The sequence below is a fragment of the Lygodium microphyllum genome, chromosome 24, assembly GCF_053477565.2.
Source record: "Lygodium microphyllum isolate KBCC chromosome 24, Lygodium_microphyllum_v1.1.10, whole genome shotgun sequence".
Classification (NCBI taxonomy): domain Eukaryota; kingdom Viridiplantae; phylum Streptophyta; class Polypodiopsida; order Schizaeales; family Lygodiaceae; genus Lygodium; species Lygodium microphyllum.
In genome coordinates this window covers 7,462,095-7,489,769 of record NC_141158.1, presented here as the reverse complement: position 1 = coordinate 7,489,769, position 27,675 = coordinate 7,462,095, and the positions used below count along the sequence as shown (strand labels likewise).

General features: G+C 41.3%; 1 protein-coding gene across 1 annotated transcript; it reads left to right on the top strand.

The window, feature by feature from the left end:
• The first annotated feature begins 21,943 nt into the window (after positions 1-21,943).
• NPQ4 (Chlorophyll A-B binding family protein) lies at positions 21,944-23,677 on the top strand. The gene is made up of 4 exons (XM_087665530.1): positions 21,944-22,367; positions 22,527-22,649; positions 22,754-23,003; positions 23,156-23,677. Exons 1-4 carry the CDS (start codon positions 22,170-22,172, stop codon positions 23,398-23,400), a joined length of 816 nt encoding a protein of 271 aa, XP_087521656.1. The 5' UTR covers positions 21,944-22,169; the 3' UTR covers positions 23,401-23,677.
• The last annotated feature ends 3,998 nt before the right edge of the window (positions 23,678-27,675 follow it).

Sequence of the window (27,675 nt, the reverse complement as noted above, 5' to 3'; positions counted from 1 at the left end):
ATCTGGCACATGTACATAGGCAATGCAACCAAAAATTTTCAAATGAGAAATATCTGGTTTCCTACCAGTATACCTCTCCTCTGGAGTCATTCCATGTATTGCTGCAGTGGGAGTCCTGTTCATTATGTAGACTGCTGTAGCAACTGCTTTAGCCTAATAAAAATCTGGCAAGTCTTTTTCATTGAGCATGGCACGAGATACCTCTCCAATATGCCTGTTTTTCCTTTCTGCAATTCCATTTTGTTGTGGGATATGACTGCATGAATATTACTACTTTATGCCATGCTCCTGCAGGAACCTTGCAAACTCATTTGAGAGGTACTCTCCCCCTCCATCTGACCTTAGGCATTTTATTTGCAGGCCTGTTTCTTTTTCAACCATAGCTTTAAGGGTTTTGAAATGCCCAAAAACTTCACTTTTCTTTTTCATAAAATACACCCAAACTTTTCTGCTATAGTCATCAATAAAAGTGACAAAATAATGATAGCCTCCAAGAGATGCAGCTTTAGTAGTCCACACATTAGAGTGGATTAATTCCAATGGCTTCTCACTCTCTTGAACATGTCTAGGAAATGGTTTCCTTGCCTGTTTTCTAAACTGACAGGCTTCACATACCTTATGCATTTTTGCAACCTTGAATTTAGGCAAACCTGCAACAATATTTTGGACTTGCATTGATTTAAGTCACTGTACATTAACATGACCAATGCGTTTATGCCAGATATCAATATCTGCAACTACCCCAGTCCCATGTGCAAACATTGCTGCACTCAATTCAGGCATGTCTGCATCCAACGTAAACATTCTGCCCTTCTTCTTTCCTTTTGCTATCAAGCGACCTTTATTTTTCATATCCTCAACAAAGCATCCCTGAGGATTAAATCTGACCTACAAGCCCTGCTCAACCATTTGACCAACAGAAACCAGATTCTTGGTGATATTCGGGACATGAAATACATCGGACAGGTATTTCTTTTTCCCATCCTGCATAGACAAAGGAAATTTTCCAATCTGCACAACAGGATGTGCAGTATCATCACCAGTCTCCACAAATCCTAGTTTTTCCATTTTCCTTGCATCCTCCATCCATTCTGCATGACCTGTCATGTGGTTTGATGCACCTGAGTCAACATACCATACATCATTGCTTTCTTCTGTCCTTGTCACAGAATTGTTCATGTGCTGCACCATAAACAAATGCTCATTTCTGTCATCACCCTGTCTACTAGAAGATGCATAATTCCCTTGTTGCAGTTTTCCATTCATGATGTCATTCTGCTTTTTATAGCAGTCTTTAGCCATATGACCCATTTTACCACAGTAGTAGCATTCAACATTATTGTTTGCATTTTGGTCTCTTTGCCATCCACCACGACCTCTTTGGCTCCCCCTGCCTCTAGAGTTACCACGTCCTCCTCCATAGGACTGGTTTTCTTGAGTTTACTGCATATTTTGATTTCTACCACGGCCTCCAAATCGGCCTCCTCTACCTCTGCCTCTACCTCTTCCAGCATTTGAGTAGAAGACAGCTTCTTTCGAAGTTCCTCCTGAAGAAGATGCACCACCATTTCTCTGCTCCTTAGAAATTAGAAGAGCAATCAACTCCTCAAAATCAGGAAATCTTTCACGGACGAAAATGGATGTTCGGAACTATGCATAATCATTTCCTAGACCATTCAAGGTCACTGAGACTAAATCATCATCTTCCACTGGCGACCCAATGGAAGCAAGTGCATCTGCAATCTTCTTCACCTTCATGTGGTAGTCATTGATGCTCATACTTTCTCTTTGCACATTGTGCAACTCTTGCTTGAGCTGCATTTTCCTGGCTTGAGTATTTGTGCTATACATTTTTGACAAAGTATCCCATGCCTCCTTTGGCGTACTTGCATCCTGAATATGCACAATCATAGAGTTTGAAATACTGATAGACATCCAATACATAACTTTCCTGGCTCTCTCATGCCATGCTTTAAATGCCTGCATTTTCTGTTGATTGGGAACATCAAGAAGAACTAGTTCTTCTTCATTTCCTGCAACAAATTCCCAATATCCTTTTCCCATAAGGAAATTCATCATTCTAAACTTCCATGCTTGGAAGTTGTTCTTGTCAAGCTTTTCAGTGACAATCTGTGAGAGAGAATCAGATGCCATTACAGAACACTGCAAAAAGTTCTATCACTGCAAAGAACACAGCTTCAGCCTCACAAGGGCTAATCTGCAAAACTGGCGAGAGTGGTATTTGACCACACAGTCACTTCCTAGTGACGATTTTGAATCAACATGCAATAGGGATGATTCTGTAACTCCCAATGTCTCTGCGCATAAGCATACGATGCAATTTCTACAGTAACTTTTCACCGACCTGTAGAACAGTGGCTGCACAGCATAAAACTGGGCCTTTTTATGAGTGCGTGCAGAAAACTTCCACCTCCAAAACAGGCCCCGAAATGGCCTCAAATAAAAAAAACAAGGTCGCCGAGGGCTAAAGCCCTCGCCCGCAGCATATATTGTCCTCTTGCTTCACCGCGAAGAGCGTCTCAACATGAGACAATGCACTCCTGCACTTTCCGGCTATGCTATCTGCAGAGATCTGCTCCCAAAATAGAAAATGAAAGCAACACTGCTCCTCTTACCAGAACACTGTGAGCTTGGCTTGCTTTCTTGAGCTCCTTTCCACGAACAAGGCTCTGATACCATGTCAAGATTGTGGGAGAGAAGGAAGGAGTCTCACTTGAAGCTTTCTTGCTTGCACAATGGGGGAATACACACAAGGGTGGAGGCTGAAAACAGTTTTTCTCTTCTTAGTTGTGTAAGCCAAAAGAACTCAAGTACAAAGAAATAGAAGAACCCTATGTATGGGTCTCAAAACAAACTCAACTAACTAAGGTGGCATACTAACTAAGCCACGAACTAGAGTAGATAAGGATAGCTATCATGTAGCTATTATTCATGGGCGGTGTACCAACCGCGTCTGCAACTGACAAGTCGGTGACATAAATACACAACGGTCACCCTGGCATATCACGAGTGGAGCTCGATATCTTAACACACATTCCATAAATAACTCTTATAGTTGCCCATTGAATAGCCAAACATATTATACTATAAGAATGTTCTAAAACACCATGTATCCCCATGTATTTGATGTAAAGTCCATCAAGAAATTCACCACATTAAATACCACCTTGAGTGGTCATTTTAGATGTATGTTGTTACAAAGTAATAGTTGTCTATAATTTGGTACTAGATCATGCTAAGATTGCTTTGTATAAAGGGACATGTTATATTGCCCACATATAAGTTAGAAAAAACACACGCATGTATGCATGTATACATACATGCACACACACACACTCTCTCTCTCTCTCTCTCTCTCTCTCTCTCTCTCTCTCTCTCTCTCTCTCTCTCTCTCTCTCTCTCTCTCTCTCTTTGTCCTAGGCTTGCCCTATGTACCTATAGCTAGTATCTATATAATATAGGGATATCTTTTATATTGTAGAAATGTTTTACAAGACCACATGTCCCTCTCTATTTGATTCAAAACCATTAAGTGGTCTGCCTCATCAACGTCATATTCTATGCTCATTATATATATATATATATATATATATATATATAGTTGGTAATATGTAACTTAATACAAAAATTATATGCCAAATATATGTAAATATGTTAATCTAGTATCAACTATAATAATATGGATATTAGTTTTTTATTATCATTATCATTACAATAACATAAAAATATTTATTATTTTGATTACATTAGAGTATAACTATATTCACATTAAATATATTAATATCAATGTTGATATTGCTATTATCATATATATATATATATATATATATATATAATCATTATAATAATATAGTAATATTAATTATAATAATTATTTTTTTGTGTCAATGCCCCTTTCCTTGTCATTAAAAAATTTGTGCTACTCTCTCTCTCTCTCTCTCTCTCTCTCTCTCTCTCTCTCTCTCTCTCTCTCTCTCTCTCCCCTCTCTCTCTCTCTCTCTCTCTCTATGTTTTCCAGCCATTGGAATCCTTAGAGCTGTCCCATCCATCTCATTTAATGCATAGATAGCATTGTAAAAAACAAACCTTAGCATATATGGACCAAACCACTGCTTTTCCATCTTCCAATTGGAACTATGCTGATTTTCAAAGATGTTGTGATAAATGAGCACCTAGTCCCCTTCTTGTATAGCTCATGGTCGAAGTCTATGTTGCTCCTCAAACCTCTTCTTGTTCTTGATCCTTGTAGTATTTAGATTTTTCATGGCTATTTCAATGTCTTCAAGCCTTCTTTCTAACTGTCTAATGCATAGGACCAGCAACTCTTCTCTATTCAAACCCTCTTCCCATGGAAGGCCACTTAGTTTATGGAATATGTCTTCAAGTTGCATGGCTTATCACAAGTCATAATACATGATCGGGATTCAAAGTTTATGAGTGACTTTTGGCAAACATTTTTCACATCCATGGGGACCAAGCTTGCTCCATCCACTTCATACCACCCTTAGATTGATGGCCAAACTAAAAGGGTGAACAAATGGATTGAGATATATTAAAATTTGAAATTGTTACGCGGTTGGTCTTTAGATGTGACTTTAAAATTTGTATTTCACGGATGCTTAAAATGACCAAATCTGCCTCTATCGCTTTCATTGGGTCTACATTTCCACTTTAAAATGAAAAATTTTGGTATGCTTTTGGCTTTTTATCTAGCTTAAAATCCTACTCTCATTGGTGACCACATGATAGGGTGCCTTAGCTCGTTGAACCCATGATTTAATTTGCACATAAGTAAAATAGAAAGAGCATCAAGCTACTTCAAAGAAAACACACAACATAACACATGCCACAAGTTGCCACAAGTTGCACTCCACCCCATAACAAAGATTAAGGCATGAAATCCATGAGGCATAGGCAAAACACAATTTGATAAAGAGATCAAGAGCTAGTTGCTAACCGATGGCTTCAACATAGACAAGCTAAAAGGTCTATCAAAGAGCGCATCCTAAGTGGTGGTCTGCCTTGCCTATCTAGCCTAGGACGATTGGACCAATAACTCTACTAGGAAATGTTTCATGTATCCTAGTCCACTTAGATTCATTGTTCATGTTTTCACATTTTTATTCTTCAATACTTGATACTCGAATGCGCAAAAAGGAGGGAGTTGAGCATATTGTGACCCAAGTAGAATAGGGCATCGGTGGGGGCTTAGGTCATCTTGGTACCCAAGAACCTACCAAGCTCTAGCAAGGTGATACTAAATCATTTTTTCCCTCTCACTTTTAATTTTTCTCCAACCATCCTTATTTTCTTATGGCTAAAGGTTACCCCCAACAAGGGCAGGCATCAAGACTCATCCTTGAGAACCTACTAGGCCTTCGCAAGGTGATAAACATATGATCCTTTTATTCATTTTTTCTCTTTATTTTCTTATTTTAGGGGTTGTGTATTGTAGGTTTTCCAAACATATTTATCATTTCCTTCTTTTATTCATCAGTCTTCTTTAGATGTCTCACATTTAATAGGAATTCCCAGAAATAGTTGCCATGCATACTAGTAGGACAGGGTCACTAGGACTACCTCTAAGATAGAGCTTTGTATGCTTGGAAATGTCTTCATAAGAGGTGGAAAACTACTCAATCCTCCATAGACATGCCTAACCTAATTGTGGGATTTCATGCCTTGAGAGACTGCTAGTCCCAAACAAAGAAAAACCATCCCCTAGTACACATATGCATTCTGCTTAAGGATAAGTAATTGTGAAAGGAAATATATCACTTGGACTAGCCACAAGAAGCGTCCACGTAGCAATTGGCTCCCTCCAGGTGCTTCTTTAAACTTGTCTCCATGCAACACTAAAACAAAGAAATATTAAACACACTCGATGGATGAGTGATTCAGGAATTTATTACATAGCTGCCCACCGACTTGCGTACCTTCAGACTAACTTGAAGAGAATCAAGTGGATGGAGGACTTAAAGATCATGAAGCTGTTCATCTTTGTCAAGGCTCACGCAAACGTAACCCTACATATCGGTGGTTGAAAGGTCAAGCAGAACACGTATGTGTACGAGGAAGTGACTCGAATAATCCCTGCCGACACAATCAAGGTGTTGGGACATTATGAAAAGAACGGGTATTAAATGAAGGAATACCCTAATCTTCAAATGACCTATCAATTCTTGAAAATCCATGACCCCAATCCATATTACTACTCAGTTCCCATAGCTAAATGTAACACAATCTTATTCTCCCCAAATTAATGTATCAACTTGTTCCATTTTTCCAAAAATAATTGTACTTAGAAAGCGCTACGCCCATATGAATGAAATAGACTTTTTTTATCAATGATTGTCTTGGCTGTAAGTGTTGGTAACGGAGTTAAGTGATTAGGTCACTTGGCTAAAAGCTGAGCTAGGCATGTAATGTAATGTGAGAATTGCTTAACAAGTTTTTAACGTAAAGAATCTTAATGCCCAGGCACAACCTCAAGTGCAGATTCCTAGTCTGACCCCTACACCAAGTACGGCCGTGATTCAGGAGAAGAAGTTTCTTCTCAAGCAAATCAAGCCACCAGAATTTGACGGAAAGGGAAGGACTGTCCAAACTGATGCCGAGATCTGGATCGAATCCATGGAGGATTATTTCGAAGCAGCAGGTACAACACCGGCCAACCAAGCAATGCTCGCCAAGCTGAAGCTTACCGGCGAAGCAAGACTTTGGTGGAAGCAATGGTGCAGTGACCAAGGGATCTCAAAAGGGTCAGTTACTTGGGAGAAGCTTAAGAAATCTGTGTGAGGGAGATATCTACCACCTGCCTACCGCACGCAAAAGATAAATGAGTTCTATGAACTAAAGCAGCTTGGTCTATCCCTTGATGTATACTATTCAAAATTCGTCTCTCTTTTGAAGTATGCGCCACAAATGGATATGACGCAATAGGTGCCAAAGTTTTATGCTAGATTAAACCCACCTATAAACACCCGCCTTGAATCAATGCACCCAACAGGCCTTCAGGATGCACTCATTCGAGCTGCATCCATAATACAAGAGGTGCAGACTAGGCCAAGAAATAACAAGACTTGGTCTTACAATTATCAAAACAAGGGAGTGTATAGGTCCTAGGCTAAGAGAACGCAGGGCCAAAATCCGAGACAAAGGAAGAAAGCCAGGGCTAACACTGTCAACAATCTCCGTTGCTTCCATTGCAACGAGCCCAGTCATTTTAAAAGGCAGTGTCCCAAGCTTAACGAAGGACAACATCAAGGACCATTCCAAGGAACTGTCCGTGGCCAAGGAGCCGCCGTCATGGCCAAAGGGAGAACCTCTAATGTTACCAACAAGGAGCTATGTGATGAAGAAGACCCATCCATGGAAGCAAACATTGAGAGGGCAACAGTTCATGCCTCCCTTCACAAGAAAGGCCCGAATCGCCAATTCTCGGTGATTGAAACCCCTTCGGATTACCAAGGTAAAAGCTTCAAAACCTTGATTGATTGTGGTAGTACACATTCCTTTATTTCACCAGTCTATGCAAGAAGATTAGGAATAGCCACAATAGATGCACCTACCTTACTTGTGGAATTAGCAAATGGTCGTGAGGTCACTTGTATCAAGCAAACTGCTAAGGTGAGGTTCCTACTGGGTGGAAAGTCGACTTTGGTCAGATTCAGGGTTATGAACCTAGGTATCCATGAGTGTTTGCTCGGAATGGATTGGCTTAAACCTAATGATGCCCACATACACTATGGAAAGGGCCAAGTTTCCTTTTGAAATTTTGAAAGGGAATTGGTCACAACTCAAGGAGAGGCTGGGAAGCCAAAAATTCAATTGGCCAAAGCATCTCAGATAATAAAAGGAGTTAGAAAGGGGCTACCTGTCTATTTGATTAAGCTAAATAAGCTAGATCAGAATCAGGAGTCTAGGGAAGAACATTCATGGCTAAAGGAGTACGCAGACGTATTTCCTGAAGAGCTGATAGAACTTACTCCTCAAAGGGAAGTCGATCACGAAATCAAGCTAGCGCCAGGAGCTGCAACAATTGCAAAGAGACCATATAGAATGTCTATCCCAGAAGCGATTGAGCTGAAGGAGCAACTAGACCAAGGCTATATCCATCCTAGCAGTTCACCATGGAGAGCTCCAGTGCTATTCCAGAAGAAGAAAGATGGAACCCTTCGACTATGCATTGACTACAGATGGTTGAATCAATCAACCATTAAGAAAAAATACCCCATTCCAAGAATAGATGAACTTCTTGACCGTCTTCAAGGTGCGAAAATCTTCTCCAAGATTGATCTCAGGTCTGGATATTATCAAATAAGGATCAAGAAAGAGGATATCCCAAAGACGGCATTCAGCACAAGGTATGGACACTTTGAGTTCCTAGTCATATCATTGGGGTTGACAAATGCACCTACTACCTTCAACAGGTTAATGCGGGATATCTTTAGGCCCTATCTTGATGACTTTGTACTCATCTTCTTTGACGATACCCTAGTCTACTCCAAACTGGAAGAAGATCATGAACCCCAGCTTCGTATTGTTCTTGAAACAATGAGGGCATACAAGCTCTATGCCAAAAAGAAGAAGTATGCATTTTTCAAGTGATAGATTGAATATCTGGGATTCACTGTATCAGCGGAAGGAATTTTAGTAGACCCGGAGAGATGTTCTGGAGTGATCAACACCAATAAATGTCAAAGAAATATGTAGTTTTCTTGGATTGACAGGATGGTATAGGGTCTTTTTCAAAAACTATGCCTTGATTGTAGCACCTCTGATCGATCTACTGAAGAAGCAAGCATCAATTGTATGGTCACATGCCGAACAATCCAACTTTGACAAACTAAAGTAAAGCTTGGTATCAACACCTATCCTGAAACTTCCAGATCTTAGTAAGGAGTTTGAAGTGATAACTGATGCTAGCACACTTGCCTTAGGATGTGTGCTTATACAAGAAGGTCATCCTGTAGCATACTCTTCGAGGAAACTGAAGAGCCATGAAAGGAACTATGCTACCCACGATCTGGAGCTGTTAGCTGTCATCCATGCTCTCAAGCTTTGGAGACACTGCTTGCTGGGTAACAAGTTTACCCTAGTGACGAATCATACAAGTATTAAATGGATTTTTACCCAGAATGAGCTCAATATGAGGAAACGTCGATGGATTGAAGTGCTGGAGAAATATGATTTTAAATTCAAATACCAGCCTGGAAAGGAGAATGTAGTTGCTGATGCACTCAGTCTCAAGGCATTTTTGAATTCTCTGATTTTGCAAGATCCATCAATGGCCAGATCTCTAGCCACAAAGGTATCCATGCCAAACAACCCAATTCTTGAGCTAGCTAGAGAAGAGGCATGCCATGACCCAATGTATCAGAAATTTCTAAGGGAGATCCCCATCAAGGATCAAGACCCGAAGCTACAAGCAAAGTATCAAGAATTCTCTATCAATAGTGGACTTGTCTACTATAGAATGAGATTATGTATACCGGTAAGCCATTCACTCAAGCAGAAGATACTTTGGAAAGCCCATGACTCCCCTTTCTCAGGACATCCTGGCTATGCCAAGACCCTCAATGCAGTCAGAAAGAGCTATTATTGGAAGAGGCTTAAAGGTGACATTCTCAAATATGTCACGGAATGTTTGTCTTGTCAACAAATTAAGGCTGAACATGTCAAAATGCCAGGGAAGTTGCAACCACTTGACATTCCCAAAATGAAATGGGAATTCATTAGTATGGACTTTGTTATTGGCCTATCCCAAGTTTAGGGAGGATACAACTCCATTATGGTTGTGGTGGATATGCTCACCAAGGTTGCACATCTTATTCCTGTTAATACAAACTATAAAGCCTCAGACATTGCAAGGTTGTTCATCAAGGAGATATTCAAACTGCATGGGTTACCCAGAAGAATCATTAGTGATCATGACTCTCTCTTCACATCACACTTTTGGAGGGTCATCTTTGAGGCCATTGGGACTTAACTCTGTTTTAGTATACCTTACCATCCCCAAAACCAATGGTCAAATGGAGTGAGTCAACCAAGTTATTGATGATATGCTAAGGGCACATTGTTGTCATGAACCCAAGAAGTGGATTCAATATTTGCCATTGGTTGAGTTTACCTACAATGCTTCTTACCAACAAAGCATTCAGATGACCCCTTTTCAAGCATTGTATGGACACGACTGTCATAGTCCTTTAAACTTTTCGGATCCAACCTTGAGGGTTGAAGCTTCAAGACAGATGCTGGAAGACATGGATGATCAAATCAAATCAATAAGACAGGACATCCAAGCCACCAAGGACAGGCAGAAGGCTTATGCGGACCTAAAATGTCAAGACAGATCCTTCCCTGAAGGAGATATAGTCTTCATTCACGTGCGTCCAAAGAAGAGTTCCCTATCCTTGGGTGAATGCAAAAAGCTAAGTCCAAGGTATTGTGGACCCTACAAGATTCTCAAGTGCCTAGGGCCTAATGCTTATAGACTGCAACTCCTTGAAAACCTAAAAGTTCATAATGTATTCCATATCAGTCTACTGAAAAAATATGTACCTAACCCTAGTCACATACTTGATGATCAACAAGTTGTAATGCCTCTCAACCAACAATACCCCCAATTCTTCTCGAGATGAGGACATCTCGATTCCTCTAAGGGGGAGAGACTGTTATATTTCCGCACGAAAAATTAATGATCCTAGACCCCGCACATCTCGAGCAAAAGCAATGCAAAGTAATCTCTTGCAATGGAAAAATGTTGGTGGCTAAGTGCTCCCTCCGCGTGTATCATCAAATTCTAGCCTGCATTGAGAGTTCGTGGCTAAAAGCCTACAAGCCCACATGGGAACACCCTTCACGGGAAAGGCAAAAGGATAATGGTTAAATTTTGTCCAAATGTTTTTACTATTAACCCCTCCCCCTCAGCCGTTGCATGGCAAGGAGAGGGAGTGTGAGAGAAGTGGTGTGGAGTAGGAGAGCACGGGGGGAGGAGGAAGCATGCAATTAGCCATGTGTATGGCTATCACTCCCCCTTCCACCTATAAGACCACCCCCTCCCCAAGCTTGAGGGAGGGGGAGAGAAGGGAGAGAATCGTGATGCTCTGCAGGAGAGGAGGAAGACGCTGTCTGCCATGCTGCCACATCACAGGCCACTGCTGTCACACCACCTCCACCATCATCATCGTCATAATCATGCATTCCATACTTTTTCACACAGGGTCCTCATAACATCACGACATCCATCCCCTCTGAACCTGCACATCCTCCGGTATGTGCCAAAATCCTAGTTGTCACCGGATTCTGAGTCCTCCTCATTCTCTGCAACCATATCCTTTACTTCTCCATCTTCCATATCTTCCTGGCTAGCCCCTGTATTAGGACCACTATTTTCTTCCAATTCTAGCAACTCATACGTAGTAGATTCCCGCCTTTTGAATAATTTGATCCTTTTCCCTGCTACCGAAAGTTTGATGGTTGTCTCATCTAGCTCATTTAATGCATAACTAACATTATCAAACACCTGTCTTACCACATAGGGTCCAAACCATCTTTTGGAAACTTTACACATGGCACTATGCTGGTTATCTAAACTGCTATCATAAACCAATACCAAATCCCCATCTTTTATGGTTTTTGGTCTCAGTCTATGTCTTTTGTCAAACCGTTTCTTGTTTTGTATCCTTGTTGCCCTTAACTTTGCAGTTGTTGCCTCTATGTCTTCTAACTTTCTTTCCAACTGTCTAATGCGTAAGGCCAAAAACTCCTCTCGATTCAACTCCTCCTCCCAAGGTAACACACTCCATGTGACTGTCATCTCTTCTATTAGCATGATAGGTTTTTGGCCATATATCAATTCTGCAGGCATATATCCTATAACAGCACTTGAGTTGTTCTGTCTGCCCACAAAGCATAAGGGAGCAATCGTGGCCACTCTTTTACCTTCTCTCCACATGCTTTTGCCAATGCCTTCAGAATAGGTGGATGACCTCTTTCACTTTTGCCATTTCCTTCAGGGTTATAGGCTGATGTTAAAGAAAGATTTATCCCCAACCGTGCAAAGAAATCATGAGCCTCATCTGCATCTAGCTCACCCCTATCTGCTGTAATTTTTTCCACATAGCCATATCGACAAAAGATCTCTTCTAAGAGAAAAGTACATATGGCATTTGTCATCTTAGTACGTAGAGCTCTCCCTTCCACTTGATTAGTCAAGTCTTCATGAGCAAGCACAAGATACCTCATTTGCCAAAGACCTGTAGGCATTGTGACCAAATCCACCACCCACTTAAAATGAAGAGACAATGGATATGTGGGTTGCAATCCATCCCGATGTCTCACAATTGAATACATTTGACATGTCGTACATGTTTCCACAAAGTGAGCAACATCCTTATACATACCCTGCCACCAATATCTTTCTTTGATCTTTTAAAAGTACCCCAAACACCTCTATGACCAACCCATAAGCTTTCATGAAATTCTTGCATAACAGTTACTTGTGAAGCTCTATCACCTAAAACTCGCAATGGCATACCCTGTTTCTTTTTAGCATGTTTCCATAAGTATCCATCTTTTAAGAAAAATCAATAGGCTTTCCTCTTGATCTTCTTAAATTCCTCATTTGACCATTCATCTCTCTTTGTTAATGTACTGAGATATTAACCAATTCTTAGCCACTCTCCTGCATATTTGTCTTCCAGAAACACTTCTACACAAGATACAAAACATCTAAAGTGTCTTCTCTTTGTTGTCAAAGCTTCTATTAATGCTGTAGCAACACCTTGCATTGCTATATTCACTCTTGCAACATCATTTTCAGCCATAAGAAAGTCATCTTCTTCCTCCTCATCCATCATCCCATCTTCATTCTCAAAACGTGCTCGAGATAACATGTCTGCCACACTGGGTTATCTCTTCCTAGAAATTCAGGGTTCAAAGATTTGATGTATGCAATCCACTGGAGCATAGCAATGTTCGGGGTAGCACTAGTAATCATACCCAATACTGGCAAACAATCAGTCTCAATGACTACATGAGCATCCATAAAATACTCCTTATAACATTTAAGGGCTATCATAATTCCCCATAATTCTATTTTTACCTGTGGATATCTTCTCTGTCATTCAGTCAATACTTTTGCACCAAAGCAAATTGCATATCTTTGCCCTTCCTCATCATCTTGCCCAATTGCCCATCCAATCCCAATTGGGCTTGTATCAACAGTAATAATGATAGGATTTCTATGTGAATAGTCAGCCTTTCTCAATGTAGGAGCAGATTTTAAGAGTTGCTTCAATTTCTTCATCGCTTTCTGATGCCTCCTTTCCCAATGAAATTTCTGATAGGGAGGAATCCATATCAAATAGAACACACATGCACCCAAGAATCTACGCACCTCTGATACATTCGTGCATACATCTCGCATTCTATCAATTCCATCTATTTTTTATGGTGATGGCCTTCGCCCATAAGGCCCACACATATGCCCAACAATCAAAACCTCTTCAACTCCAAAGACAGACTTTTGTCCTGAAAGAGTTAAATGTACCTCTTCTAGATGTGTCAAAATCCTCTCATAATCCACAATATGGTCTACAATAAATTGTCTGCATCCATGAGCATCCATCTCTTCATTCTTTTCATCCACTGTACATCCTTTGATTGGAACATCATCCAAAAAGGGCATAGTCAATTGTGGTATAAAATCCCTAAGTACCCTATTCATAGCATTTGTCATGTGTGCCACTGAGTTCCTTGCACCCTGTGGGAGAGTACACATCCATACTAACCCCAAAGGAGTCTTCATGGCTATGATATCCCTGCTTTCAATTGCAAGCTGAAACTAATCATAACCTGAGTAAAGATCACCCAAAGAATAGATCGCTCTCCCTATAAAAGCCTTTGCAAATTCATCAACCATAGGACATGCACCCACATATCTTATAGTCACTTTATTGACCGGTTGCATGTCTTGAATAAATCTCAAAGCCCCATTCTTTTTGGGCACAGTAAACCAACGATTTGAGTACGGGGCTGAAGAAGGCTCCAAGATCTTCATGCGAATATTTTCATTTAGCAAATCCATCAGCTTTGGCAAGTAAGCTTTAGGCACTGGAATAGGCCTCAAGTTCCATGCTACATGTAGCACAATAAATATGACCATAAGAGAGACAACATTTGGATCCACACAATCTATTTCACTTGGCTGAAATGCAAATGCCTTTCCATGCCTAGCCAACGTCCACATAAAACAGTTTCTCTCAGCATGCAAAAGAAACCCTTCTGCACAAACTTTCAATTCCTATAATGTTTCATATGTAAACTGATGACCTGTATCTTTAGGATCTCGTAAACTTGGCTGTCTTGACACTTTTTCATACAAAGCCTCACTCTCTAGTGGAAGTGGCAAAGCAATTGGTTTCACCTTTTTGTCAACTGTCTTATACTTTGTCTCCACAAGTGCTTAAGCCCAGTGTAATCCTTCCTGTTGAGCAAACAATGCTATGACATCATACATGTCCAAAGAACATACTGACAACACTATGTTTTCAGCCACATTTTCTGCATGTATAGTTGTTGAAATTTCAGCCATAGCGTCATTAATATTCAGCCCATAAAATATGCCTAAAATGCCATCATTTTCAACTAATAGCCCCAATGCTCTCAGTTTCTTAATAGCCTATTTCATAGATATGCATTCAGCCCTACACATAGCTTCCATAGGCTTAAACCAACATGAACTGTTTGCTGTAAACTGAGAATTACCAATAGTAAATACATGCTTCATTTTATCAAGAGGCGAGTACACCCACCACTGAACAGCACTATTGTAGCCCCGCATTACAGCAGTGCTTAATGAAAATCCAGGTCTTTGAATTCCCTTGCATTTAGAACCAAAGGAGACTCTCGAAGCGTATCCCGATTTCTAGGATGATTAACACAAATAGTAAGAAATTTGACTATTTTTTTCCCATCCTTGCTTTTGACTCTTGCATAAGCAAAACCATCATCAAGCACCTTTGTTTCCATACGCACACCTGTAATATAGGGCTGTCCCAAAATCATTGCATATGAGGAATAATCTTGCACAAAGAAGTGTCGCTCTTCCTGTACATCACCAATCATCACTTTTACATTAGGACATGTAGCATAGAGCTCCCTTGAAGAATTATTTACAGCCCTCATTCACCAACCATGATTAGTGTCTACAGGTCATGCACCATTTTCATACAATCCACGCTCAATGACATTTATATCAGACCCATGCAACACAAGGAGTTTCACGCTCCCCTATTTTCACTATTGTTTCAGTGGTAGCTCTAGCCCAATGATTACTTGTGTAGTGACTTCGAGGAATAAATCCTAGAGTCTCTTCTCCATATTGTTGCATTTGCCTTACTCCACCATGCATATTGCTACAAGACAATGCACCAACCACTTTCTTATCTTTTCCACATGCTATCCATTGATTAGTAGCATCCTGCATAGACAATCATGTACTTACTTCATGCTTATATTCAGCCCGAATACCCTCATCATGAAATTCTCGCTTGGCAATGCCAAGCACCTCTCCCAAGGTGAATTCCACCCAACTGTTTAAGATCCATTCTTCAAGAACCTTCTTAAGATCTGTGGGTGGCTGTCTTAATGTTATATTGCAACTTATATCCTAGCTGCTTGCTCTTCTTTTTGCCCTCTTGTTTATTATCTTGTTTTTGCTCTTGACTGACCTCTTCCATAACATGCTCGAGAGGTGGCTGATTTGCAGCTTAGGCTAATCCATACTTCTTCTTGTCATTCTTTTAGATGTCCCTCCAATATCTTCATCTCTTTTTCGTTTTTCTTCCACAAGTGCATCCGTGTTTTGTACCTTTGCTAAATATGCATACACTAAATATACATCTACCAGCTATGCCATGAATGTCTTGCCCTGCATGAGACATTTCACTATCAGTGACCTTTCTCTTTTCAACTGCATGTAAAGCATGTGTCCATATTTCAGCCTTTGGACCAACCATCACTTGGCCATGCATGCTATCCAACTGTAGACCAAAAGCAAAAGCATGTACCAATGCATAAGCATTTCAGACAGCCAAGTCTTCCAACAACTTCTGCATACCTCCCTTTCCAAAATTCAAAGCAAGAGGCAATCCCGTTTCTTGTGCATGGATCTTGCCATCTTTCCAAAAGATAAGCTGTCATGCCAAGGCCTCCTGATAGGCAGCGCAATCCTTTCTCTCATACTGCAAACTGTCACACCACATACATCTTTTTCCAAGTTTAGGGGCTGCTGCCCGTTCCCTTTCCCCTTGTCCTCTTTCATCCAATTTTGCAACCTTCAATTGAAGATCCTCCATCCCTTTGAACAATTCATCCAAGACATCTTCCCTAAGAGAGGGAACAATAGCAGGTATAGCCATAGGGCTAGCCACAGAAGCGGGTGGCTTACTGGATACATCAACTGTCTTGCCCATAACAGTGGGCAAGCTAGAGACATGCAATCTTTCTCTTCTTCTATGCTTCTTCACAAGTGCAGTAATAGCTTCCTTGACATGTCTCCACTCTATTTTTAAACCTGTCTCTGTAGTTTGATCCTCCAGCAAATCATCAAGCTTCTCTTGAAGCTCAGGATCAGCTGCATGTAGAAACAATTCAATTTTCTGACTTGCAAGAGCTTGTTGTTCTACGAGATCCAACTGCTCAAATCGACTTTCAAATTCTCTTAACAATTCTGTAAGCCACAAGACCCTTATTGGGTTGTATAACCCACTCCTGAAAAGTCTTGCGCGTAATCAAACTGGTATCCTCAATATAAAATTCTTCCCTGAGTGTCTTCTTGAAGGCTACCCAGTTTGCATCCTGCAAGTATAATTCAGTAATCCCTGCTTTCAGTTCATGAACAGTAACACGTACAAAATACAGGCTCCATGCAGATTGAGCTACTCCAAAGAATTCCATCTTCTGAGCATAGGTATGTACATATGAAGATACATTCCTGCCATTGAATAACTTCACCTCGTGCTCAACTGCTTGCAAAGCATTCATCACAACACGTTCTATTTGAGCTGAAGCTTGCATCACCTGTTGTTGTTGTTGTTGTACCTGCATAAGCATATTCATATTTTGCACCAACTGTTGCAAAACATCACTAGAGAATGTATTGGAAGATTCTCCCATCTTGTCTTTCCTTCTTCTGATGACCTTTCATGTCGAGTTCACCAATGTCGAAGGGGTTTTTGTCGAAAGGTCGAATCCACCGAGGATTAGAAGTAGAAGGAAGTAGAGATAGGAGATGGAAGAGAAGATAGAGAATACCCAAGTGGTAAACACCACAAAGACAAAGCACAATGAATTGAATCAATATGTATTGAAAGAACCTAGAATCTTTGCACTACTCAGAAGCAATCTCCAGGCATTAGTTCTCTTGGAGCTCCTTTGTAGGACAAAATGTGCATCAAAATTACAACTTCTTCTCTACTGCTCGGAACCCAAATCTGATGGCTCCGTTCGCTCCGAAAGGGGAGTAAAACTCTAGGACACCTTGTCACGGATCTCCCAGTTCACTCCTTCTTCTTCTTTTAGTTCAATCTGTAGTTTTCAGCCTGTTTACAGCGATCGCGATGCGCGCGATTTCGTCAATCTGTCTTTTTTATGAAAAATCTCCTAACTGGCTAAAAAAGCAACTTGCTTTTTGCATGCCATCCTAATCTAGAAGCTTTTCTAACTTTTTCAGATTTTTACAATAAATAATATCAAATATAGGCTAAAATTATCCAAAAATTTAGTATTTTTGGATAATCCATGCAACTCACACTAATACTAATGACTCAGATCACATTGACTCTCTTGATTAATAAGAAGTCAGATGATGATGCATTCCATACTTTTTCACACTGTGTCCTCATAACATCATGACAACGTTTGCACAAACTACTTTGTATGGATAAAAGAGCACATTGACACTAAGTATGCTATTATTGAAGATGTGATACTCAACTCTTGGAGTCCTCTCAAAGACAATACGCTTGAAAATTCTCATCAATCACTTGCTATTTTACAATGCCACATTCATCAACAACCTTCCCAAAGATCATGTCACAAGCACCTTATCAATCTCTATCTTACTATGGTATCTAGTAACATTGGGATCATATTTCCATCTACAAACAAGCTCTCATAGTTGTTTTACTCCACAACTATCAAGCTCCAATTGAAATACATCATCTATCTATATGATGAGCCCAAAGTCTATCATGAAGCAAACTATGGTGATCGGCTCTTTATCAGGGTATCCATCAACCAAAGCCCAAAGATCTTCATCATCAACTTACATCATTGCAAGCAAAGATTGATGTATATCTTCTGCAACAACAAGGATAAGGTCTCACGCTATAGTCATCATTGTAATCTTACTTCTCTTTAGCCAAAATGATTGGCAAAAAGTCTTTGTACTGCAAAAGAAGATCTTATTTTCTTTTGAAAAGGAAGGAAGAATGTTAGAAGATATTGTTAACCTTTTCTAGAGAGGGGGAATGTTAGAATATTAGAATGTACTCATATGAACATGTACCTAGAGAATATCTAGAAAGACAATATCTAGATGTTTAGGAGAACTAGATAAGATGGATCTAGAACATGTGGAGGATACTTTACTAAGAAGGCCTACCATATCCACACCTTTAGTATATATATATGTATACTCTCACCTATTCCAATGTAAGAGTGTAAGCCAGTGTGCAATACAAGTGTTGAGTCATTCTCCATCTCATTGTCTCATTGTCTCTGTCTTTCTCTCACCATCACTTTCACTACAAAATCATCACAAACTGTGAATCAATAGCTAATCCCAAGGTCTCCAATTGATGCCCAATGCCAAATACAAATGCCGAGAAGTGTTGCCAATGATGACTAGGAATGCCAAGAGTGCCAGGAGCCTGTTAGAGGCTAAAGGAGAAGCAGGGAAGCAAGCTATCCAAACAAGTGCAAATCATGCCGATGTTGCTATTGCCTTTGCTACCCATAGTATGGCTCACAACAATGATGAATGACCTCTAGCAAGGTCCCTAAATTGGGCCTCAAGAGGGGGGAAGAAGTCGGAAAGAAGATGGAGCTCAATGCATAGCTCAGGGTGAAGAATCCATGGTTGCCATTGAAATTGTGAATTGAAGCTTTTCTCCACAATATGAAGCAATGTTGGGTTGAGCTTCTCGATGCCAGTGCAATGGCTCTGATACCAATGGAAGGGAGGGAACCCTGAAGTGGAAGCATGAAGCGGAAGCAAGAGCTATGGTGGAAAAGAGAGAGAGAGAGAGAGAGAGAGAGAGAGAGAGAGAGAGAGAGAGAGAGAGAGAGAGAGAGAGAGAGAGAGAGAGAGAGAGAGAAGATGTGGGAACTCCAACAATCATGATGTGTGACTGGCCTTCCCTTTATTGAAATGTCACTGGAAGAATAAAGAATGAAGTGATACTGATGGGCATTTGTCGCCTGTAGTGTACAAGTGTGCGGCTAGATGAGAAGCTAGGCACATGTGCCTTTACCCCCAACACTTCCCTCCTTTTGCATGCATCTAGACCTTGATCTTAGTGTTAAAATTAAATTGTTTACATTCTAGCCTTATCGTGCCAGTCACTTATATATACAATTTGCACAAGAGGGATCCTAGTTCTTTGTAAAATATACAATATTATGAATACAATGGTTCCAGCTATAGACATGTTTATTTAACATCCCTAAAGGCTAGCACTCGAGCACCCTACTTGGGGCTCAGTCCTCCCCATCACACAATCAACTACATCTTGTTGCCACGAATAACCATAGCACAAGCCCTTTCCACTCCCTACCTATTGGGGCCACATGGTAACTCCTTGACTCACAACAATGTCACCAGTAACCACATCATCTTTGGTCCCATGACACATCATGAACATGTAATTCTCTCCACATTTTCACCACTCACGGTTAACAAACCTTTATACTTGAGCTAAGGAGGCCCACATGTGCTCACAAGATCAAACTCAAGATATTGAGTGACTACTTTGAGAAAGCTCCATAACCTCATAATTTGACTTGACTACCAAGATTGAAGATATATAATGGAAATCTTAAAAAGCGTATATATAAAGATAATCTTATTTTCATGGAAATTATTATAAAATTATCCAAAAAATGTTATGATAATTGCTATGGAATGATTTTATATTTTTTTACTTTTATGAATCTTGATTTCTCTATTGTTGCACATTAGTGACTTGTTGTAGGTGTGCATAGAATTGATCACATATATGCTTGATAGATAGATGGCAAGAACCTAATGTGTTATGTATTATGGTGTGAGCATTGATAGATAGATAGCATTGAACACATATATGCTTGATAGATAGATAACATTGAACACATATATGTGTGATAAATAGATGGCAAGAACCTAATGTGTTATGTATTATGGTGTGAGAAAATGATTAGAGGAAGTTATGCATATTAATTATGTATAGTAGTGGTTATTTTAGTGCACAATAATCAAATATTTTTGGACATTTCATTAACACATAATTATTGTACTTATAGCAAAGTATACTTTGGTGTACAATAATTAATTATTTTGGGCATTTTAAAGTTTATTATACATCACCTCTCTTCCAACTTTGATTATGTTGCAAGAGTGATGCCTCGTTCATCTAACTAGATGACCTTTGGCTTTAGAGTATCTTTGATCAGCAACATCATCCCTTCTCTTCCATAAGGACAAGGACTCGAACCATTGGCATCTCCTCTTTATGCTTAGGCTTTTGCTACTCAGCTTTGTTTTGAGACTTGAGCTGCTGAGGGTATTTGTGCAAAAAATGACCTCCTTCTCTTTGCAAACATTAGCAAAGTATGAGGAAATGCTTTGACTTAACTTCCAACATCACCTCCATGCCATAAGAGTCATACAGCTCCATGTACTTAGGAGGGCTCCATGCTATGATCGCATAGGATGTAGGCCTTCATCTTAGCTTGCAGGACTCCATTCCGTAGAGCGCCCTTCTTGCCTTAAAGTTGTCTTGCAATATGTATACGTTGATTAGGTCACATTCTTAGATCTTTCGATTTGGATGGATGTTAAGGTTGTGGTGTTGGCGAAGGTGTTGGGAAAGGTTCTCTATGTATCGAGTGTGGCTTCATCCCCCACAACTTTCAGAGTGTTGCCACATAAAAATTGAGTTGATGAGACTTAATCATTCAAGTCCTAGTGTGAATGGAGGGCTTGCACAAGAATGATTACTCTTCACTAGTCGAAGTTTGTTGGATGTGGGGCTTCTTATTTTGAACTGTTGTGATTAGCAGTTCTCGCTACTCTCTCATCTTATATCGCGATCACGCATGGAGGATGTCGGAGTGACGAGTTGTGTGTGGGCATGAGGTGTGTGTGGGTCAGCCCTCAAATTGGAAGGGCTACCCAACTTTTCATTTAGGTGGTCTTAGAGGACCTCTCCTTTTCTAGTCGAGGAAGTGCGAATGGCCTGCACGCGAGGAGCTCTTAGCGTTGTGTGAGGATAACTAGGCTACGTGGTAAAACATAACACGGCCGAATGTTAATATAGCGAACCAATTGGCGGAGAAGCGGCCACGAGGACGAGGGACGGGGCTAGGAAGGGTCCAGAAGCTCCCTTGGAAAGGGGTGGTGGAGGTAAGAAGGGGAACGGGCAACGAAAAAGCGGACTGGAGGGCTGCTGGGTTGGAGGAAGGAGAGTCCACCATTTCTGATCGTCTCCTGGGCCGTCACCACAGCTTGACACGTGGACGACAATATGAGAGGTCCAAGGAGAGCCTCTCATCATCTGATTCACAGAATGAGAAAAAAAAAAAAAAACATGATCCTCTCTCTCTCTCTCTCTCTCCCTTTGTTCATTTAATAGCGCGAGCCAGACAACTTCTCCAATCAATCTTGAAAAAGTGAGAGAGAGCGAGAATATCTTCCCCTACACTGCCCTGTTTTCCCTCCCCTGCTTCGTGACCCAAGGCCCACGATCGCTTGCCTTTCCCTGTCATCCTCTCAGCTCCAGTGAGCCTGCATTTTCCCTCACCTCGCCTGAAAGAGCAGTAGCACTAGAACTGCAGCCGACGAAGAAGAGGACCAACACAGTCGTCCCTTCATCGGCGCCATGGCTCAGTCTTCTCTTCTCTCTCGCTCCTCCTCCACTGCACTCTTCGCAGACTCTGGTCTCCGCCAGCTCCATCCATCCTCCCTCCACAGCCTAGCTTCCTTCGCCCCACCCCTCGACTCCTGCACTCGCAGCCGAAGAAGTATTAAGACCTTGGCCCTCTTCGGCACCAAAACCCCCAAAACAAGCACCAAGAAGGTGACAATGTACCCCCTCACCCGTAAAATGCTGCAATGTCTTCCTCGCACCGTCAGCTTAACTATTGTTTGTCAGTCTAGATAAGATGCTCTGGAGCTATTCTGCGTTATGTGTACTGCCTACTGTGACATGAAATGGTCCTGTATGTGTGTACTGCAGACGACTGCTTCTTCTAAGCCCAAGGGCAAGGCGGAGGATGGTATCTTCGGAACCTCGGGAGGGATAGGTTTCACCAAGCAGAACGAGCTCTTTGTGGGACGAGTGGCCATGATAGGGTTTGCGGTAAGTGTTTAATCATAGAGCAATGTCAAAGCATGCCGATGTGACTCCTATTCTGGATCTGGGACTTATCATAGATGGAATAACTCCTCACTGCTTCCCTACAGGCTTCCCTGCTGGGAGAGGCCATCACCGGGAAGGGAACCCTTGCCCAGTTCGACCTGGAAACCGGGTTGCCGCTAACTGAGACAGAGCCGCTGCTGCTGTTCTTCATTCTGTTTACTCTGCTGGGAGCCATTGGAGCCCTGGGAGACAGAGGGAAATTCGTCGACGATGTACCCGAGAGCACAGGCCTGGACAAGGCTGTCATCCCCCCCGGCAAGGGCCTCAAAGGGGCTCTGGGGTTGAAGGAGGGAGGTATGTTTTCATTCTGCTGATCCTGAGCGGAGGTAGCGTGCCCTTGTTAATAATCTATCAGCTGAGGGTTTGGCTGATGCACATTTTTAGAGATGGATTCAATGTCACGGGGCTCTGAGTATATATTTTGGGGACTGGATTTCTGACTGCAGGGCCGACCTTCGGGTTCACCAAGGCCAACGAACTGTTTGTTGGAAGGATGGCTCAGTTGGGCATAGCCTTCTCCATCATCGGGGAGGTCATCACCGGCAAGGGCACCCTGGCGCAGCTCAACATCGAGACCGGAGTCCCCATTAATGAGATCGAGCCCCTCGTCCTCTTCTGGGTCCTCTTCTTCTTCGTCGCTGCCATCAACCCCGGCACTGGAAAGTTCGTGACTGACGAAGGCGAAGAGTAGCATCACTCATCAATGCTCGTGACAACTTTATACTCTGCAAGCATAGTTGGAGATTTTTATACTGCCACCTGCAGCGTCTAGAGTGGATTGTTTTACGAGACGGATATGTAATTTGTCGTCTCATTTGGCCGATGTCTTGTGAGGTGGCAGTGAAGCCTCTGGATGGCTAAATGTGTTTGATAGGTAGTACCTGAGAGACTTCAAGTAAGAGGATGACCTCTTAGTTTCCATTGTACATTTTTGTTTCAGTGATAAGCAATTCCAAACATTGCCTTCATGGAGGATCTATCGATTTCTTGTCATCGTCCATTTTTCGAGTGCTTTGGCAACTTAAGACTGATATAATGCTGAACACACTGAAAATGCAATATTAGGATGTTATACATTCACTAATATGCGTGTGGAAGACCAATATCAGGAAAAACGAAGCTGTCTGCTAATAGCGTTTATAACTTCTCAAAGATTTCCAAAGACAAACCTGTATAATGGAGCTATTTATTCACATTGATCCTCTCATGGCTTGCATATTATCTTCTACTTTAAACTTACCACATTACATTATTTTGACATTTCCCAAACTATACTGAGATGAGAATTCAACTTATTCTTCTCATTCCTCTCTCTCTCTCTCTCTCTCTCATTTAGCCATTAGGCAAACAAAACAAAACTATATATATATTTCAATTTAATTGACTAGCTATTATCTATGATATTTAATTGTGATATATTAATATAGATACTTCTCCAATGAAAATGATTCAATGGCATTTTAGTAGTTCTATATTTTAGAAACTCTAGATCAGATTTACACTTATAAAGATTTATTATCATTGAGAAGCTTTCAATCCTTGCAACCTTATAGCTTGCTTATTTTGTATACCACTCCCTTATAATCACACTTGTGTATAAATGTATATAATCTTTTATTAACACAACCCATAAGTGTGCTATAGAATAATCAGAAATACAAACTGCATGTGATAACATTACAGGAAGTGAAAATGGATGAGGAGAATGTTTGCGCTATGTCAATCAATGATTTCACTATCATACACGACCGTAGTGGCAGGGGCAAAGGTGGTACTATCTTGTTAATACACAACTCACTCAAACCTCGACATGTATGGAAGCTCGGAGATGGAAGTGTAGTGGCAACTAGAGTAGACGCCAGTGGCACAGAACTCATACTCGTCGTTGTGTATGCAGCCAATAATTCTGCCTAGCATGCTAAGCAATGGTGACTAATGAAGGATCATATTGGGGATGTGCGTGCACTCTTAGCTCGAGACTGGAATATGACGGTCCTCCCCATAGACTGCTCTCATGGCACACGGTGTATGCTCCAAGAGGAGCTAGAAGCATGGCACATGTTGAGACCTCGTGTAACGTGTCCACTAGAATCATCCAGGACACGTCTTAGCAGTCCATCGGAAAGGATGTCTAGAAAACTCCGCCCGGCACTCCTACGGAATGTTACGGGTTTTGCAATCTAGGTCTTTCCGTGTCTGCCACGCAGCGGAAGTATCCTGGCCGTTTCCCACTTAGGATCGACCGGAATTAGTGTTTTCCTGTTTGGTCATTAGCTAACAGCAACTAGCGTCAGACCCGAGCGAACTACTTTACGCAGAAGCGCCAGGTCCGAAGCGGATTCACGCTGCACTTGGTTCAAGGAGAATGGGAAACGAGAGGGATGCAAGGCTCAACCTCTCTGCCATAAGGCATAGTCCCATTCCGTTCCCCTAAAACAGCGTAAATCGGGTAAGATGTACCTCTAGGTCATCGTTCTCGTTATTTGTTTTGATGATGATGATCATCCTGTTGTTTTTCAAGATATTTGAGAAAAGTTCCCGGCTAACCGGGACCACCCATCCATAGGACGGACCCATGGTCCATCCTCCGCACTTTCCTCGGTTTGTTTTAGTTATGTAATTACCTAACACATTAAATTGACATATAACAACCAGCTCCCTTAATTAATCCCGTTAAGCACTGGTTCCTTCACGTAATCTTATCACGTGACATAGAAAAACAATATCAAACATCTTCTTTATTATCATATCATCATTTATCTTTGAAATACAAGGAGTTCCGCCCGTAGGCTTGTCCATAATCCGCCCGAAGGCTTATTCAGTAATCCACTAGGGATCACTATTCCAAGCTTCTGCCCGCAGACTAGTATGCGGGCCTCGAGATCCAATCCCGAGTCACGTCAGCTCTTGTGCAGGACCCGGAAGGCGAGGGATTTACGGCCAGAGCCCCCCCTGGCACCCAAGCGTCCTCCTGCTCCAAGTAGAGCTCAACGGAAAGACCTCTCGCGGCGGGTTCGGTCCACGTTCCCGGCGCGGTCAACAACCCCCTTGGTTAGGGTCAGGCAGGCAGTCGGGGGTAACTGAAGCTGCCCCTCCCTTCAGGCCTTCAACCTGAAGCATTTATATATCTTTTCATCCTTTAGTTCCTTGAACAAACAATGCAAACAGTGCTTTCTAAACTGTTATAAGCACAATCAATTCCAGTGGTCGTTTATTTGGCAAACTGTTAAGGAGTGACTCCTTCTCTCCGAATGCATCCAGCATTCGATCCGGAATCAATTGCAACTTGGCAAGATTCCTATTGTCCTTGGGTTAGGGTCATTCCATGTTAACCCAACTTAACCAATACCTTAGGTTTTTATTAATAGTAAATCCCGGCGGCATGACGCTTTAATTTATTGATTAATCATTTGCGTCCAAGCAAATACCTAACTACCCTTAACTTGGCAAATTTTCCCTAATGAGGGCGAAGTAACAGGATGACTACCCATCCCCCTTGCAAGTTAAACTTGCGCAAGAACCTGCCAACCTCATTCCAAGGAATGGCAAAACTTTCTTGCGATCAAACCACAAGGCTATGCGACGTTGCAACTTGTTGCACAAGTGTCGCCTCCATTCCAAGAGATCATTTCACCTATTGAATGGCGTTTTCTGGTCACGGAATTATCTTCAGACAAGAAGCAGGGTTTAGGGTGTCTTTTTACCCAACCCATCCCTAATTTCACTAGATCGACAACGTTTGGTCCTAGGGGTTCCAACTCAATTCGAGTTTCATCATTTTGAACGATTGATCCTTAGGGTAGAAACCCTAGATTATTATTTGCATGAGCATCCAATTGACTCAACATTTCGGGAATGTGGGTAGGACCATTGGGCATGAAGGTTTCGACTTAGCGACAATTGGAAAACTTGGCCGAATCCTTAACGTGCTAATCCCTAGTTAGTGTTTGGGGTATCTATCGTATTGACTGAACCCTGCCCATACGAATCCCTTGCGGGCTAGGTGATTTGGATAATTCACTATGCTTGTCTCGCGACAAGGATGAATCCTTCCCTAGAGATAATAAACTAGATCTAAAGAAGAAAAATAGTTTCGACTACCACAATACATGTAAACATGCGACTCACTCTATCTTTCATTGGTAAAGTAAAAATACATGATAAGCTGGACACCAACTTTCTTAGGACCTACTAGGACTTACTTCAAATAATCATGTCTACTACCTTGTTATCTACACTTTAGAATCTCATGCTTTGTTTAAACCCTGCAACCTTTCCCAAATGCAACACTTGATGAATGAATTTTATGCACGATGAAAGTGCAACATGCAACCCTTTCATAACTACAACGTAGTTAAATGAGGTTATTGTAGAGTTAGTGTTGGTATATTCTTTCTTGCAAGCACATGCCACATGCCAATCCATAGATTCATTTTTGATACACCACCATTACTTTTCGGATAACCTCCTACGGGTGTTAACAACTTTTCCCCATGAACCATTACAATAAAGATTTTTCCTAAATTGCGACATATGCTTATTCTTTCCATGTCTAGTCAAAAATACACTTAATAACTTCAGCCTTATAATGATAGGCGGTAGGTGTTCTAGGCTCGTCACTTTGAAATGCATGATAAGGCAACATAATACTAAGGTCGTAAGATGGATAGACAACTCACGTTCATCATATTGAAAATGTTAATAACTCCATTTCATGTCATGAGATAATTCAAGTAATCGATCAAATAGACAAATTTTCCTCAATTGCCTTTTAATTTGGCTTGGTAAATTTGAACATGCATAGGTGCTTTCTATTCCGTGAGAGTTATCATACCTAATGCATTACTTTTGCGTAGAATCAAAAATCATAAAACCTGGGTCTGTGGGCTCGGGGAGATGTCCACTTGAATGCTAGGAGATGAACCTCCCGCAGGCGCGCCCTGCAACTTCTTGGGAGCCATCGTTA